Here is a 15,464-nt window from a genome sequence, read left to right as displayed (position 1 = left end):
CACTCAACTCTATTTGCATTGAAATTCAAAAGGATGCATTTGTGATTTGAAGTACAGTATTAGATATGAATTTAAATGGACGACAACACTTTGATGTCCTAAACTTCTTAGGAAAAAGATGACTTGTATGTCATTCATATGATGGATTTGTATTGAGATGATTGACAGCTGTCATGTCCCGCCCCCCTCCCCCCGTGCAGACGGCGTGGCGCCATGCTGAAGCCGGGCGAGGCGTCGGCGTCGGCGTCGGCCTTCCTCAAAGTGGACGCCTCGTCGTACTTGCATCACTGGCAGCAGCTTTTCCCGCACACGCCGCTCAAGCCGCCCCTGCCCTCGCCCTCGGGCCCCCCGCTCTGCACCTCCTCGTCGGGGCCCGCCGCCGCCCTGGCGCCCTCCTCGTCCTCCTCGGTGGTGGTCGCCCAGCTTCCTCTGGGCCAGCACATGGCGCTCTACGGGCAGGCCCTGGCTCCGGTGGGCCCCGGGGGTCCCGGAGGGGACGCGGTGGGGGTGGTCCCCCCTGCTGAAAGCCCGGCGGTGGGACGCCTCCTGCAGGCGAAGGAGCAGAGCTGCGTGGGCGTGGGCGTGGTGTCGTCCAGCGTGAAGAGCGTCGGCGGCGGCGGCGAGGAAGGCGGGAAGACGGCCGCGTCGCTGCAGGCGGGGGGCAGGATGAAGCTGACCGCCGAGGAGTTGGACTACTTCCTGTACGGGCAGCAGAGGATGGAGATCATCCCCATCAGCAGCCACAACGCCGACGTCAACAACCGTACGCACACACACGCACACATCTATTTTGTTACAAGGGTATTTTTTGAGGTGTGTGTAGTTAATATTTTAATCTTAATAGTTTACATTTTTCAATTTATCAGTAGAAATATTAGTATCCCTTATTTTATCATTTTAAATATTTCTCAATATTCTGTTTCTATGCTTTTAAAGTAATTTTGCTTTATATTTTATATAAAAGAATATTAAAATATTTGTTCTAATTATTCATTCTGAATTTAGAGTATTTTAAATTTAATGATGAAATATGTCATGCCAAGAGCGTTATATTCATTTTATTGTTAATTTTGGTTTTCCAGTTTGAATTGTCATTCGTTTTCGTTTTCATTTTAATATGAAATCAAATACAGTTTTTTCTCAACATTTTAAATATGCAGTGAAATATTTTATACCTCAAATGATGTATTGCTTTACCAAATTCACTCTTTGGATATGTCTTCAATATTATATTCATACACATTTTACTTTAATATTTAATTCAAACTACATATATTTGATATATAAATATATAAATAAATAGTAATATTTTTAAATATTTTACTCCTCAAATTCCTTGTGCACTACCGCTGTGTAAATATTTATATTTTTTTAAACATTCAACAAAAACTACATCTTGAAAGAAAACTCAATTTAAAGTAAAAAAAAAAAACATCTTTAATGTTCAAACTCTGTCAGTATAAAAAAAAAGTCAAGGAAAAATACATATTTTTGAAATGATGGTGCATTATTTTCGACATGTGACATGAGAGGTCAGCGGCTCCGAGCTGTGATTGATTATCAATCAGATTTCACTTGCAAATTATTGATCAGCAAAATGAATAATCTGCACTTAATGCGTCATTGAACGTGAGCACTGCGTATTTAATACAAACGTTTCGATAGTTTGTCATTCATAAAAAAAAAATGCATTTCAAACACACGACAAATTTCACATTTTACAAAAATGTATAATTGTATTTTTGCGTCCTTAAATCGCATTACAGTTGATACGAGTGCATTTGATGATGAATATTTGAATTTTCAATCTCAGCAAAATTGTTTTTCTTGGTCACGTGTGTTTGTGGCCGTCGCGCCTCGGCGGTCTTGAAACTTGTCATCAAAGTGACGTGATGAAGATGTGTGTGCGTGTGCGCGAGCGCGCGCGCGTGCGTGCGTGTGTGTGATAAAACGGTTCATCAGCAGTAATCTGCGTCGATACGCGCCGGCAGGCCCGATGAGGGATGGCGGGACAAGCGGGAATTAATTGCTGCATATAGTTTTGCGTTGGGAGGAGGAGGAGGGGGGAGGGGGGCATACGGTTGGGGGGGGGGGGTGGGGGGGCACAAAATGGGGGATGTGCTGGGTGATGAGGGGGACGAGAAGAGGGGGGATCGATCCAGCGGAACGCTATTTATCATCCCAACACAACCATATGGAGGTCCCGGGGGGGGCCACGCTCATGCGTGTGTGTGCGTGAAAGTCAAGTGTTTAGTGTGTAAATAAAGCAGTCTCACAAACACACACACACACACATTAAAAATAATAATATACTCTACAGTAAGTAGCGTTCTGTTTAGTCACATGACCTGACCTGATAAAGTTGTTGATTTGAAAACGTGTTGACGTTGTGACTTGAGATACTTTTTACAAGTACCACAACAATGCAAGAAATACGATCTTTCGTCTTTCGTTGATAGTTTTATTTGTACTTTTATTGATTCATTTTCATTTTTGTATTTTATGGCTGCCCCGCCACGTCAACTAAACGTCCCACGCTGCACCGGGACTTGACACAAATGAACCGGCACAACCGATTTAGGGTGTGTGTGTGTGTGTTTTTTTTTAAAAAACAGTTTGTGTCTTGAGTTGGCACATTTATTGAGCAGCAAATTTAGCATATTAAACAATGAGTTCAATGTATTCAACAATAATTAGTTTTACTGTCAAGAAATGTTAGTTATTTATCAAGAGCAGTTGACTTTCTGCATCAACACGTTTTTTTTCTTTGCGAAATCATCTTGATTTATGTCGCACTTCTTGATCAACTGCTTTTATTTTTAATTCAATACATTACCCGTCAAGCACGTTAACTCATGAACCAATTAATTGCATAAACAAATGCTATTTTTATTCAACAATTAAGAAATTCCTTTTTTCCCACCAATTTTTATCTTCTTAATTTTGATCAACAAATTTGATGAATGAATCAAGAAATGTAATTTATTAAAGAGCAAACATAGTTTGTATTCAATAACCGTATATCAGTGAATTCATTCTTCAACAAATATGACCAACAATACGCTTGAATCCAGAACTGTCATTTATAAATTAACAAATGTTTTTTAATCAACAAATATAAATGATTAAATGTAACTTATTCAACAACAAATCTACTTTTCCATTGACAAAAATATAACATGCAAGTACAAATGTAGTTTTTTTTAAATTTAAATTAGTTTTAAATTAAAATTATCGAAAATGTTCATTGTTTTTGACTGACAAATTGAATTTATGAATCAAAAATTTGAATAAAATGATGAACAAATTCTAGTTATTGAAATCCACAAAAATAATAACACATTTTCATGTGATGTAATACAAAAGAATATCTTTGTTTTTTAACATTTGAAACACAACACACACATTTACAATGAATGAGTGTGTAGTAGGTGTTGCTAGGCAACATGGAAACAAGCTTGTGATTGCCGTGAGATCCGATTGCGGCTGCGTCAACTCACAAAGTTTCCCGCGCGTCCGAAAGTGGGAATGTTTGTTTGACATTGTTCCCGTTTAGCGGAGCATTAAGAAGTCGGCGGCCGCGCACTTCATGACTTCATCCGTCTGCAGCCGTCACTCTTCCTGCGTCGCCGATATTTCACTTTTGGGAAAAACGCAAGAGAAAACAAGCGGGACTTCCTGCTGGGAATTTTTTAGTCCAGATAATCATCAGCGTGTCAATTATTGACGTCAATTAGTGTCACACTTCATCACGCTGCGCTGCTTGCGACCGACGCTTTTCACCCCGACAAGCTCGGGACGGAAATATGTCAGGAATGATTTCAATGTGGCCAAAGCAAACATTAAAACCCCCCAAAAACTTGACAAAACTTTGTTAAAAACAGCAACAGTGGAAAAGCTTCTGGAACATTCAGAAAACAACGTGAACACAGAGTGGACGAGGTCGTGTGAATCAAGTGTGAATACATGAATCAGATGTAAACTATTTGTGAAAGGAATGGGAACAGCATGTGAACCAGACTGTGGGAAATCAGGTACGAACCAGGTTTGAAATTGTTGGGAATCAGGTGGGAATACAACACGAGTCAGATGTGGAAGCACATGTGGAGCAGAGATTGTGAAATTTGTTCTCAACCAGGTTTAATACACCAGCAACTGTTGTGAAGTAGTTGTGAAAACATTGATGTCGTTTGAAACAAGTTTGAAACCAGTGTGAGCCAGTTGGAACTATAGGAATTAGATGTGAAGCAGTAGGAACGCCGTGTGGACCACATTCAAAACTGGTGTGGAACAAGTGTGAACTAAAGCAGCGGGAAGGAACAGTGTGAACCAGATTGTGTGAACCAGGTTTGAATTTCTTTCGAAGCAGATTGTGTGAAATTAAGGTGTGAAACAAATTTGATACAGCGTAAGCTAAGTCTGAATCGGGTGTGAAAACAACATCAAACAGATGTCAACTACTGAAGATGCGCATTGCCACACTGTCGTCCACACTGGCGTCCAGATAGTGTGGTCAACTGGGTTCGAAACCAGGTGTGAATGCAACGTCACTCAGGAGTGAACCAGTTGTGACAGCAGTGTGAACACAGTGAGAATCAGGTAGTGTGAACCAGTTTTCAAACTGCTGTGACTACTTTGAGCCGTGTGTAAATCTGGCTGTGAAAGCAGTGGAAACAGTGTTGACCAACCAGCGTTATCTTGGTTTAAAACTGGTGTGAATCGGGTACGACCCTGCTGTAAACATGTTAACTCAAAGTGAAACAGGAGTTGCCGGGTCTGAATCGAATTAGGAAATTTAAAAAATGGTTCCTGTGTGCACACAGTGTTTACCAGATCATGTGGCTAAGCTAATAACCAGATTTGAAGCCATAATAAACCAGATGTAAACATGTTGTGAACACAACATGAACCAGGTAGAAACTAGATGGGAACCAGTATGAAGCAAATTGTTTGACTGAGGTATGAACAAGGTACGCCTGTTGTGAACTTGATGAACATAGTGTGACTCAGGTGTCAACCAGGTTGGACCAGATATAAACATGTAAATATAATCTGTACCAGATAGTGTGAACCAGTTTCGAAACAGGTGTAGATGTAAACACCTTTCAACATAGTCTATCAGACAGTGTGACTGGGATGAAATGTTTCCTTGAATGTTCCTTAACTCTTTGACTGACAAGCGTTTTCAGAAAAGGGATCCTGTGGGTGTCAACTGATTTAAGCATTTTGACTGATCTTTCAAGGTCCACAGAAAAAATTGTGTTTGGACTGTGGAAAGACACATACTACTAAATGAAAGATTGAACTCTCATCTTTCATCAGAAAAGTTTTTCAGTAATCAACAATAGAAAATGGTTAGTTTCACCCAAATGCTCTGTTTTGGACCAAAATACGGAGAAATCATCATCTTTTTGTGAAACGATATTATTTCATGCACTCTAGTGAATTTGACACTTGTCCAAAGAGGGTCATCGCTGCCATCTAGTGCCCAAAAATAGTCATTATACCAACTCGATCTGCTTGATTCCTTCAGCACAGCTGGCCAAGGCTTTCCTCCACCCGTTTCCAAAAAAAAAAAAAAAAAAAAAACATAGTTAACGTCTTTTAACGTCTTTGGCAGCCCTCATTTGGATTTTACTAAACGTTATTAAACGTTTTTGGCAGTCAAAGAGTTAATTGTGAACATTTCCTTGCAGGCTGCGACATGTGCGCGGACAACCGTAATGGCGAGTGTCCCATGCACGGACCGCTTCACTCCCTGCGGAGGCTGGTGGGCACCAGCAGCTCCACCCCGGCACCCCTCAGCCTTCCCGACGTTCCCGACTGGCTCAGAGATCTGCCCCGAGAGGTGAGCGCCCCTCAGAGCTGTCGGACTGGAGTCACATGACTTGACTCCGGTCGGACTCAAGTCGCCATGCTTTGGATTTGGGACTAAAACTTCTGATGGACTCACTCGACTTGTGTTAGACTTCAACCAAGTTCTGCTTGAAACTCTTCATCCATCCATCGCTTGTTTGTGTAGGTGTGTCTGTGCACCAGCACGCTTCCCGGCCTGGGTTACGGAATCTGTGCCGCCCAGAGAATTCCCCAGGGCACCTGGATCGGACCCTTCCAGGGAACGCCCCTCATGCTGGACAAAGTCCGCTGCGGAGCCAGGAATACACGGCACTTGTGGGAGGTAACAGAGACATCATTTGGTTGACCTTTTTACTGCAAAATGATTGAAAAAAACGGCGTGAAAGATGATGATATCCAAATTATGAAAACGAAATGCAGCAGGCGTGAAAGCAATGTGAACACATTTTGTGAACTAGACAGTGTGATTCAAGTGTGAGCCAGGTTTGCCAGGTCTTAATCAGACGGGAACGCAATGTGTATCAGATCAAAGCTAAATTGGGACCCAGTGTGAATGCGCTGGGTCTACCAGGTTGTTCAACTGAGGTGTAAACTCGTTATTATCCAGGTGAGAACCAGGTTTAAATTGGGCACGATACTGTGTTCATGTCCGATTCAATGTGACACACAGATTGTGAATCGCGTGTGAACCAGGTCTAAATCAGGACTAAAGACAATTTGAACCAGATAGAAACTATTTGCATGCACTTTCTACCTGGTTCACATTGTCTTCATGCCCGATTCAGGTGTGAACCAGGTCTGAATTGGGCACAATGTGAACTAGGTTGAGACTAAATGGGACTAGTTTATACCTGGTTCACTACTATTCCCATTTAATTTCTACATCTTTCATATTGTGTTCATTTCTGATTCAAACCTGCTTCACACCTGATTCACAATATCTCGGTGTCACACAGCTTTCACACCTGATTCACATGAGGTGTGTAAGCACTTCAATGACTGTGTAGCAGACAGCGTGCTGGAAGTTTGAGAGCGGCAAGAACCAGACGTAAACATGGTGCTTTGAAGTTGTAGTTTTCCGTGTTGAAGCCCAACAAGGAAGCTGAAGATTCCTGTTGGACGGCTGCGGAAAAGTGATGAAGTCGTCACGAGGCCGTCACGGCCGAGCTGTCGTCGAGAAGCCGACGGCGGCGGCGGCAAAGAAAGCAAAGCAAAGCTCGCTCGCTCGGCGGCCAAATATTTTGCTAGCGCGACGCCCGCAAGGATTCCCACAATCCTACTGGGCCTGTCGGAATGTCGTAAAAGGCTTTTATTTGCTAGCCTTCCATCCTTCGACGCTTTATTAAACAACCGCACATGACATCATCGCTACGGCGCTCACTGTGTTTGCAAGGGATTTTATTTATGGCGACTTGTGATTGTCAAAAAACAAACTTTTTTAACTGGTTTGTTGTCTTTGGACTGTAGGTGGCGCTGGTACTAAAATAATGGCGTTGCTAAGATGCCACAAAATGGCTTCCTTCTCTGTCACATTCTCACCACTTTGGGTCACATTTGATTTGACATTCATGTTACAGGAACAACAAAATCCTGTGTGTGTGCATGTGCATGCATTTGGTGGTATCTGATTGGTTGCGTCGTGCTGGCCCCTCCCCCTCACGCTAGTCGTGTGAGAAAGCATGGTGAGCGCTTGTGCAAATATTTTGGGACGTCTGATTAGCTGATGGATGAGGCGGTCGACTGAGAGCGCTGCAGCGGCCGCTTGCTGGTCCACACTGTTGATCCTGGTTCTGCTTCTGGTTCTAAATAGGGTTCCTGCCGTGCGATAATGTGTGAAAGACTGCTCTTTGTTTTGATCTTTTTGTGACACGTTGAATGTTTCAAAGGCCCGCCGCACATTGAGCGACGTGGCTTAACGCGACTTAACTGAACCGTCGCAAACAAATTACAGTTGGCGACGACTCCGACACACCTGGCGATTGATCCTCGCACTCGCGACCACAACAGGAAAACTGCAACCCTTGGTCTACTTATCAGGAAATACATATGAAATGTACTCTATAAAAATGCAGATCATGTGTTAAGATATAAACACCATGTGAACCTGGTGTGAAATCAGTTTAAACAGCAAACCATGTATGAACACATTCTGGTAGTGTGCATCAGGTTGGAAGTAGGTAAAGCAGTGTGGACTAGTTAGTGTGAACAAAGTGTTATCCAGGTTTGAAACCGATATGACCGTAATGTGAATCAAGTATGAAAGCATTGTGAACACAGTATTGCCCAAATAGAATCAGATGGGAAGCAGGTTTTAAACGTGGATGAACCAGATGAGAATCAGATGTGAATATAATGTGAATGTAGTGGCAACGCAATGTGACGATTTATGAATCCGATACACTTCAAACATGCTGTAGTACCAAATGGTGTGAAACTGGTATGAGCCAGGTGTGTAAGTAAACCAGTTGCGAGCAGTAGAGATAAAATGTTAACCAGTTGGGAACTGGTCTTGAAAGCAGTGTGAACACTATACAGACCAGACATGAATAGGGTGGTACCACAATGTGTGATGCACATCTGAACCAGATGTGGAGATGGTGAACCTGACAATATGCTACCATATTGAGTGAACCAGGTTTGAAACGGATGCAGAACGGGTGTAAACGTGAACCACATTTGAATCCAATGTGAATGAATGTGGTGTAAAAGCAGTGGGAATCGGATGCGAACACACTGCGTTACCAGATGGTACGAACCAGATTTGAATGTGGTGTGAATCAGGTTTGAATCAGGAACATCACCATGTTTCTTTTTCATGACATTTTCTTATGTTTTGTTTTTGCATCTCCCTCAATGGAAGATGACAAAGTGTGACCAGTAATCATCTGGAAAACCATGAAGAAGGGATGAGTAGTGTGATGAAGAGGGGTTGCGATGAAGAGGAGGCTGAGGGCGTGTAGAAAAGGAGGTGATGAAGAGAGCAGATAACGGCAGAATTAGTGCGTTTGATTGATTTTGTGTACAACTCAAGCGTGGGATCATCGATCTTCACTCACAAACACTTTTACACCATTTGGACTCTATAAGATCAACAACAGCACTGCACTGTCACCAAGCTACCTGATGCAAAGTCATGCTAGGAGATACTTTTTGATCATACGGGATGCGAGGCCATGCTAGGTGGTCCCGCCTTCCCGAAATAAAAACTCTTATCGGCGTGACAAAGTGCTAAAAATCTTAGCTGGCTCGTGCGCGTGCTAAGTGTGTTTTATCACCTCTTGTGTGACGTGTGTGCGCGTGCTAAGTGTGTTTATCGCGACGTGTGTGTGCTAAGTGTGTATGTCACACTTTGCTTTTGATAACCATGACTGCATTAGTGGCTTTTCTCACACAAACACACGTCATACACGCCATGATAAACACACCTAATGCACACACACTAGCATGTGAAATCTTTGAAGTCAAACAAGGATAATGTAATGAGACAGAAGAAAGTGTTGAAAACGTTAAACACACTTTTGTTGGCAACATTCAGCTAAATGATGTCTTTTACACTTTATACATTTATATTAGTGTATAAACACAATGAAGAACCATTCAGTATGAACCAGGTTGAAAATAGATATGACCAGGTATGAACACAAACCAGACTTGAAACTTATGTGCTCCGTGTCTGCGTTTCAGATTTACGACTCCGAGGGAACCTTGTGTCACTTCCTGGACGGCAACGATCCGGCTAAATCAAGCTGGATGAGGTACATCCGATGCGCCCGACACTGCGGAGAGCAGAACATGATGGTCGTTCAGTACAGGTACAAACACGCTAATGCTAAATGCTAACTCTTAGCTTTGTCGTCAAGACCTACTAAACAAACCAGTAAACAAAAATTCGCACTTCATAGAACAATCTTAGCTTTTACTTAGCACATAGCTTTGTTATATTTTATCTTATGATAATTTAGCTAATATTAGAACACGCTAGTTTTCTTTTAGCCTAGCGTTGTTTATTTTAGCTTAACTTATTTTAGCCTAGTTTAGTTTTATTTGATCATTATTTTTTTGGTTTGTCAACCGTAGTTTTACCTTACGATGTATTAGTTTAGTCTATCTTAACTTTAATGTTTTTTTTTTTAGCCTAGCATTGTTTCAAATATTTTAGCCTATCTTAGATTACTGTATCTTACAGTAGATTTGACTCAATTAGCCTAGTTACAGCACTTCTTTAGACCTAATCGCTAATGTGGCTAATGCTAAAGCACTTCTTTGGAAGTCAAAAGTTGCCTCATGTCAAGTGTGTTTTATTTTCTCTTAGTGCAGCTGGGAGGGGTGGGGCCAACATGACAACACAATCAGGAGGGGCCGAGCTACAAATCAAACATACCCCTGACCTCACACCAGATAAAACGAAAGAATTAGGTAGCGGGTGGGTGGGGTGGTGTTTGATGCTGCACTGAGGCGGGTGGTGTCGCACATCAAAGAGTCTCATCAGGCGGTCAGGTATGAAAAACAAACACGCCTGCTGCCTCCACTGTGACACATCCTTTGTGTTTTCTTACCAACAACAAAAGTGCTGTAATACCCAACGCAAACAAATGCATCACTTATGCTTTATAATGTGTGTTGAAGTCACAGGGTAAGAATACATGTGAACATTTTCTCTGCTGAACTTGCTAGTCTAGAGTTAATGAAAATAGATTAAACTAATATAAACTAAGCTAAATTATGCTAAGCTAAGTTAAAGTAAAGACTGCTATGCTAAGATAAACACTGTTAAAGTAAGATAAAACTTCTGTAAATCTAAAACAAACTGTGCTAGGCTCAGATAAAGTAAGCTAAGATAGACTAAGTTATTAATAAACAGCTAGGCAAAGTAAATGCTAAAATAAACATTGCTGTGCAATGCGATGCTACCACTTTTGTGACGTGCTTTAGCATTCACCACATTAGCAATAGCAATTCGGTCCAAAGAAGTGCTTTAGCATTAGCAACATTAGCAATTGAAGTCCAAGTAAGTGCCTTAGCATTAGCAATGTTAGCGATGAGGGTCCAAAGAAGTACTTTAGGATTCACACGTTAGCAATATGGTCCATAGAAGTGCTTTAGCATTAGCAACGTTAGCGATGGGGGTCCAAAAAAGTGCATTAACCACATTAACAATTGGGTCCAAATAAGTCCTTTAGCATTAGCCACCTTCGTAATGAGGTCCAAATAGATCCTTCAACAATTTGTGTTCATGCATTTTAGGTCTAGCATCTTCTACCGGGCGTGTCTGGACATCCCCCGAGGAAGCGAGCTCCTAGTCTGGTACAACGACTCGTACACTTCCTTCTTCGGAATTCCGCTGCAGTGTGTCGCTCAGGACGAAAACCGTGAGACTTTTTCTTTTTTTCTCCTAGAATGCTATCATGCTACCACGGCGCTAAAGAGACTAGAATACATGTAGAACATGGATCCTAATTTGAACATGTCGAGAATATGGACATAAAACTAAATCATCCTTCCTTGTAGAACTTCTTAAACACAAACCTAATGTTCAAAAGTCGTTGTTTTGTGTGCACAGTGAACGTCCCCGCGTCCGTGTCGGAGGTGATGTCTCGTCAGGAGTCCTTACAACAACAACAACAGCAACAACAATCCTTCGGCAAGAGCGGCAAAGCGACGTCGGCGTCGGCGTCCTTGTCGTCGAGCGTGCGCTCCATGGTGTTTCCTCAGATGGCGTGCAGCAGAAGTTTCTCCATGCTGGACAGGAGCGGCGCGCCCTTCCCGTCGTCCGAGTCGTCCTTCGGCCATCTGTCCTCCAAGAACCAAAGAGTCCTGGCCAGTCCCACGTCCACCAGCCAGCTCAGCAGCGAGTTCAGCGACTGGCATCTGTGGAAGTGCGGACAGTGCTTCAAGACCTTCACGCAGAGGATCCTGCTGCAGATGCACGTCTGCCCGCAGAACCCCGACAGGTCCGTAAACAACACCTAATACACCATCACAAGTATGAACTAGTTTTGAACTGGAAGAGACAGGACTAGACTCACCTCGACTAAGTATAATAGAGAATAAAGTGAAATGGATGAGACTTGACTGGACTGGAATAGAATAGACTGGACCACAATAATATTTCCTTGACTAGTCAGGATGAGACTAGAATATACTAATAGGCTAGACTGGATGAGACTTGACAGGACTGGACTAGACTAAACTGGAGGTAGGCTACAAAAGGCAGGACTGGACTGGGCTGGACTAGAAAAGAGTACAATACAGTGTACGAGACTAGACAGGGCGAGGGTACTGGACAGGATGAGACTTGAATAGACCGGATGTTACTGAACTGGAAAAGACTAGACAGGTCTGGAGAAGATCGAATTGGACTAGAATAGTCTACAGTAGACTAAACTCGATTTAAATAGACTTGATTTGATTAGTTTAGAACCCGGCTAGACAGGAGTAGAGTAGACTCAAGTCAACTCGAAAGACTGGACTCGAATAGACTAGACTGGACTAGAATGGCCTGCGGATGTGCCAGACTAGTCAGGAAGAGACTAGACTCGACTAGACTGGAAGTGATTTTGCTGCACAAGACAGAAGTAACAACATCAAACATGAATACAGGGATGTGATTTTTCCGCTAATTCGCGGAATTCCGCTTTTTTTATCCCCCCCCCCCCCAAAAAATTCCGATTTTTTTTTTTTTAGTAGTTCATTGTGTATGCACATGACTCCGACAGATAACATCTTCTGCTATAACAAAGACATTTGTGGTATGCTCTAATATGAGTTACTTTTCATTTGGTCATGATACAATTATTTGTTCATGAAATTTGAACTCTTCAACATTATTTATGTGTTAACTTAGTAATCACATTAGTTAGATATGATGATATTCTCAGTGATAGTTTTTAAAAGCAAAGGCAGTCCAATGTTTTTGAATGTGACTGATTTTGAGTTGACTAAAACGGCCATTTTATATGGGATAGTTCAATATACATTGAAATTTTATGCTGTTGTTTTGTCTATTTCTTTGTCATGTGAGTGCATTGAAAGTACTTAAAAACACGGAAAACCCATGAGCTCCGGGGGGCTTCGCCCCCCTTGTCCCCCCACCAGGGCACTGCCCTGGACCTAGCTGGGTGCCAGCTGGTGGATAAACTGGCTAAATTTTCAGATAATTTCACTTTGGTCAAATCACATCCCTGTGAATATAATAACTAAGTGCATACTTAGTTACGTGATACAAAGTGTGCGAATGTGTGTGTGTAAATGAGTCACGACGACTTCACATTCACGCACGCATGATCTATTGGAGAATTTCTGCTTATCTTCATGTTGTGTAATGTGTGTGTGTGTGTGTGTGCTGGTGTGCGTTTGTGCATAAATCACGGTCGCGGCGGTGGAGAAATTGTGGTTGTCACGGTGACGGGCGGGCGGGGCCAGTGTCACTGGGTCAATAAATGAAAAAGAAGATGAAAAAGTGTCTGCTGATGTGCAAAAATGTCAATAACAACATTTTATCCACACCACTCGTCTCCATGACAACCAGATCTTAATTGACTTCTGGGAACTTTGAGACTTTACACGACAGAAATAAGATCGAAATTTCATTGGTGAGTCATTTCAAAATCAACAACTTGCGTGTACCTGGACTTTGGAACGTATGGAGGGACCATTGAAACTTTGTATTTATTTCTTTTTATTTTTTTACTTTTGACGAGTCCTGGAACGTTTTCTGAACATGTGACATGATCCTTGTAGTACACGTTGGTCATGTGACGACCACGTGATGATCATATGAGCATGCTGCACTTTTCATCAATAGTGCAGACATGATGAAGATGATGATGACAGGAAGATGTGACACGTGTGTGTGTGTGTGCGTGTGTGTGCACGCAGATGATTGATTGTGTATTGATGAAGTGTGAGTGCTGATTTATTATCTCTGCTCTCAAACACACCAACATGTCTTCAACACACACGCACGCACACACACACATAAACACACGGTGCAAAAACAGACTGACTTGAACCCTAACCCAAGCAGTTAAAACCTTCATTTGAAGCACTCAACCAAAACTTGAAACCTGAATTTGAAACCCTAACACAAACTCGAAAGGCTGATTTCAAACCAGTGCTGGTGTTTAATAAAACTAGAGCTGGGCTTTTAAAGTAGGGTTTTAAGCCTGGGTTACAGTTTTAAATGAGACTAACATAAGACCCTAACCCCAGTCTAAAACTTTGAGCCGTGTTTGAAACCCTAACTGTAGATAGAAACCCTACCTAAAAACTGTAACCATTTGTTTAAAATCCTAACCCAGGCTTAAAACCCTAATTTGAGTATGGATTTTAAACCCTAATTTCGAAGCCTAACTGTTTGCTAACTCTGATTTGGGAGCGTAATTTACGACCCTAGCCCCGATTTAAAACCCTCATTTAAAATCCTATCCTTTGTCTAAACTCTAACTCTGGCTAGAAACCCTACTTTAAAAGATTAGTTTAAAACCCTAAACCCGGCTTGAACCCCTAAATTGAAACTTTGACACAAGTATGAAAGCCAAATTGCAAACCCTAACCCAGGCTTGAAACCCTAATTTGAAGTCATAACATGGTTTTGAAACCCTAATTTCAAAGCCTAACAGTTTGCAAACTCTGGTTTGGGAGCCTAATTTAAGACCCTAACCCTGATTTACAACCCTAATTTGAAATTCTATCCTTTGTCTAAACCCTAGGTTGAAACCCTAAGCTTAGTTTGAACCCCTAATTTCGAAAACCTTGACACTAACATAAAAGCCCAATTGCAAACCCTAACTCAGACTTGAACCCATATCTGAAAAGCCCAACCTGGTATTAAATACTACCTAATTTCGTTTCAAACCCAAACCTAAGACCCTAAACCTGGCTTAAAAATTTGAGCCTGGTTTGAAACCCCAACCCTAACTTTTCAATGCCCACTTCCAATCCCTAACCCCTTGTTTAAAACCTTAACCCAAACTTGAAGCCCTAGTTTGAAATCAAAGGACGGATTTGAAAGCCTTATTTCAAAACCTAACCATTGTTTCCGGTTTGAAAGCCTAATTCAAGACTTAAATCCAATTTAAAACCCTGGTTTGAAATCCTAACCACCATGCTCAAATCTATTTTAAACCCTAACGCTGATTTGAAACCGTGAGCCGAGTTTGAACCCCTGACTTTGTGTCTTAAAACCCTACTTCAAAAACCCAATGCCTTTATTCTCCTAACCTTGTTTGCAAGCCCAATTCTAGAATCAATTCTGTCTTGAAACCATAAACCTCATTTGAAACCCTAATTTAAACGTGTCATATGAAAATGTGTGTGTGTGTTTCATCAGGTAACGTGTCGTCAGTGAATGCTAGTTGTCGTGTTGATGTTGTTGACGGACACACTGAAACTTTTCACCCCACGTGTTGGTGTTAGCAATGTAGCATTTGGTTAGCACTTCATGAGGTTACTTAGCAACTTAGCTTACAGCGACGTAGCATGCCAAATAGCAAAACTAAGTAGTAGCGAGCTACTATGTCGTCGTCGGTGCAGTTGGGAAGATGCTAGCACGCACGCACAGACACGCACGCACGCACACACACACCCACACACGCACACACACTTGT

General features: G+C 42.0%; 1 protein-coding gene across 4 annotated transcripts in view; it reads left to right on the top strand.

Moving 5' to 3' along the window:
* Window positions 1–15,464, top strand: part of prdm6 (PR domain containing 6) — a 50,506-nt gene that overhangs the window by 23,302 nt on the left and 11,740 nt on the right. For all 4 annotated transcript variants that reach the window (XM_077560612.1, XM_077560609.1, XM_077560610.1 and 1 more), the window contains 6 exons: window positions 201–763; window positions 5,697–5,848; window positions 6,023–6,178; window positions 9,541–9,668; window positions 11,101–11,225; window positions 11,417–11,807. In XM_077560612.1, coding sequence (XP_077416738.1) covers window positions 214–763; window positions 5,697–5,848; window positions 6,023–6,178; window positions 9,541–9,668; window positions 11,101–11,225; window positions 11,417–11,807 — 1,502 coding nt within the window. In that variant the 5' untranslated portion in view covers window positions 201–213. The remainder of the gene's footprint in view (window positions 1–200; window positions 764–5,696; window positions 5,849–6,022; window positions 6,179–9,540; window positions 9,669–11,100; window positions 11,226–11,416; window positions 11,808–15,464) is intronic.

This window comes from Vanacampus margaritifer, chromosome 3 (assembly GCF_051991255.1).
Source record: "Vanacampus margaritifer isolate UIUO_Vmar chromosome 3, RoL_Vmar_1.0, whole genome shotgun sequence".
NCBI classification, from domain to species: Eukaryota; Metazoa; Chordata; class Actinopteri; order Syngnathiformes; family Syngnathidae; genus Vanacampus; species Vanacampus margaritifer.
This window is presented reverse-complemented; position numbering and strand designations above follow the sequence as displayed.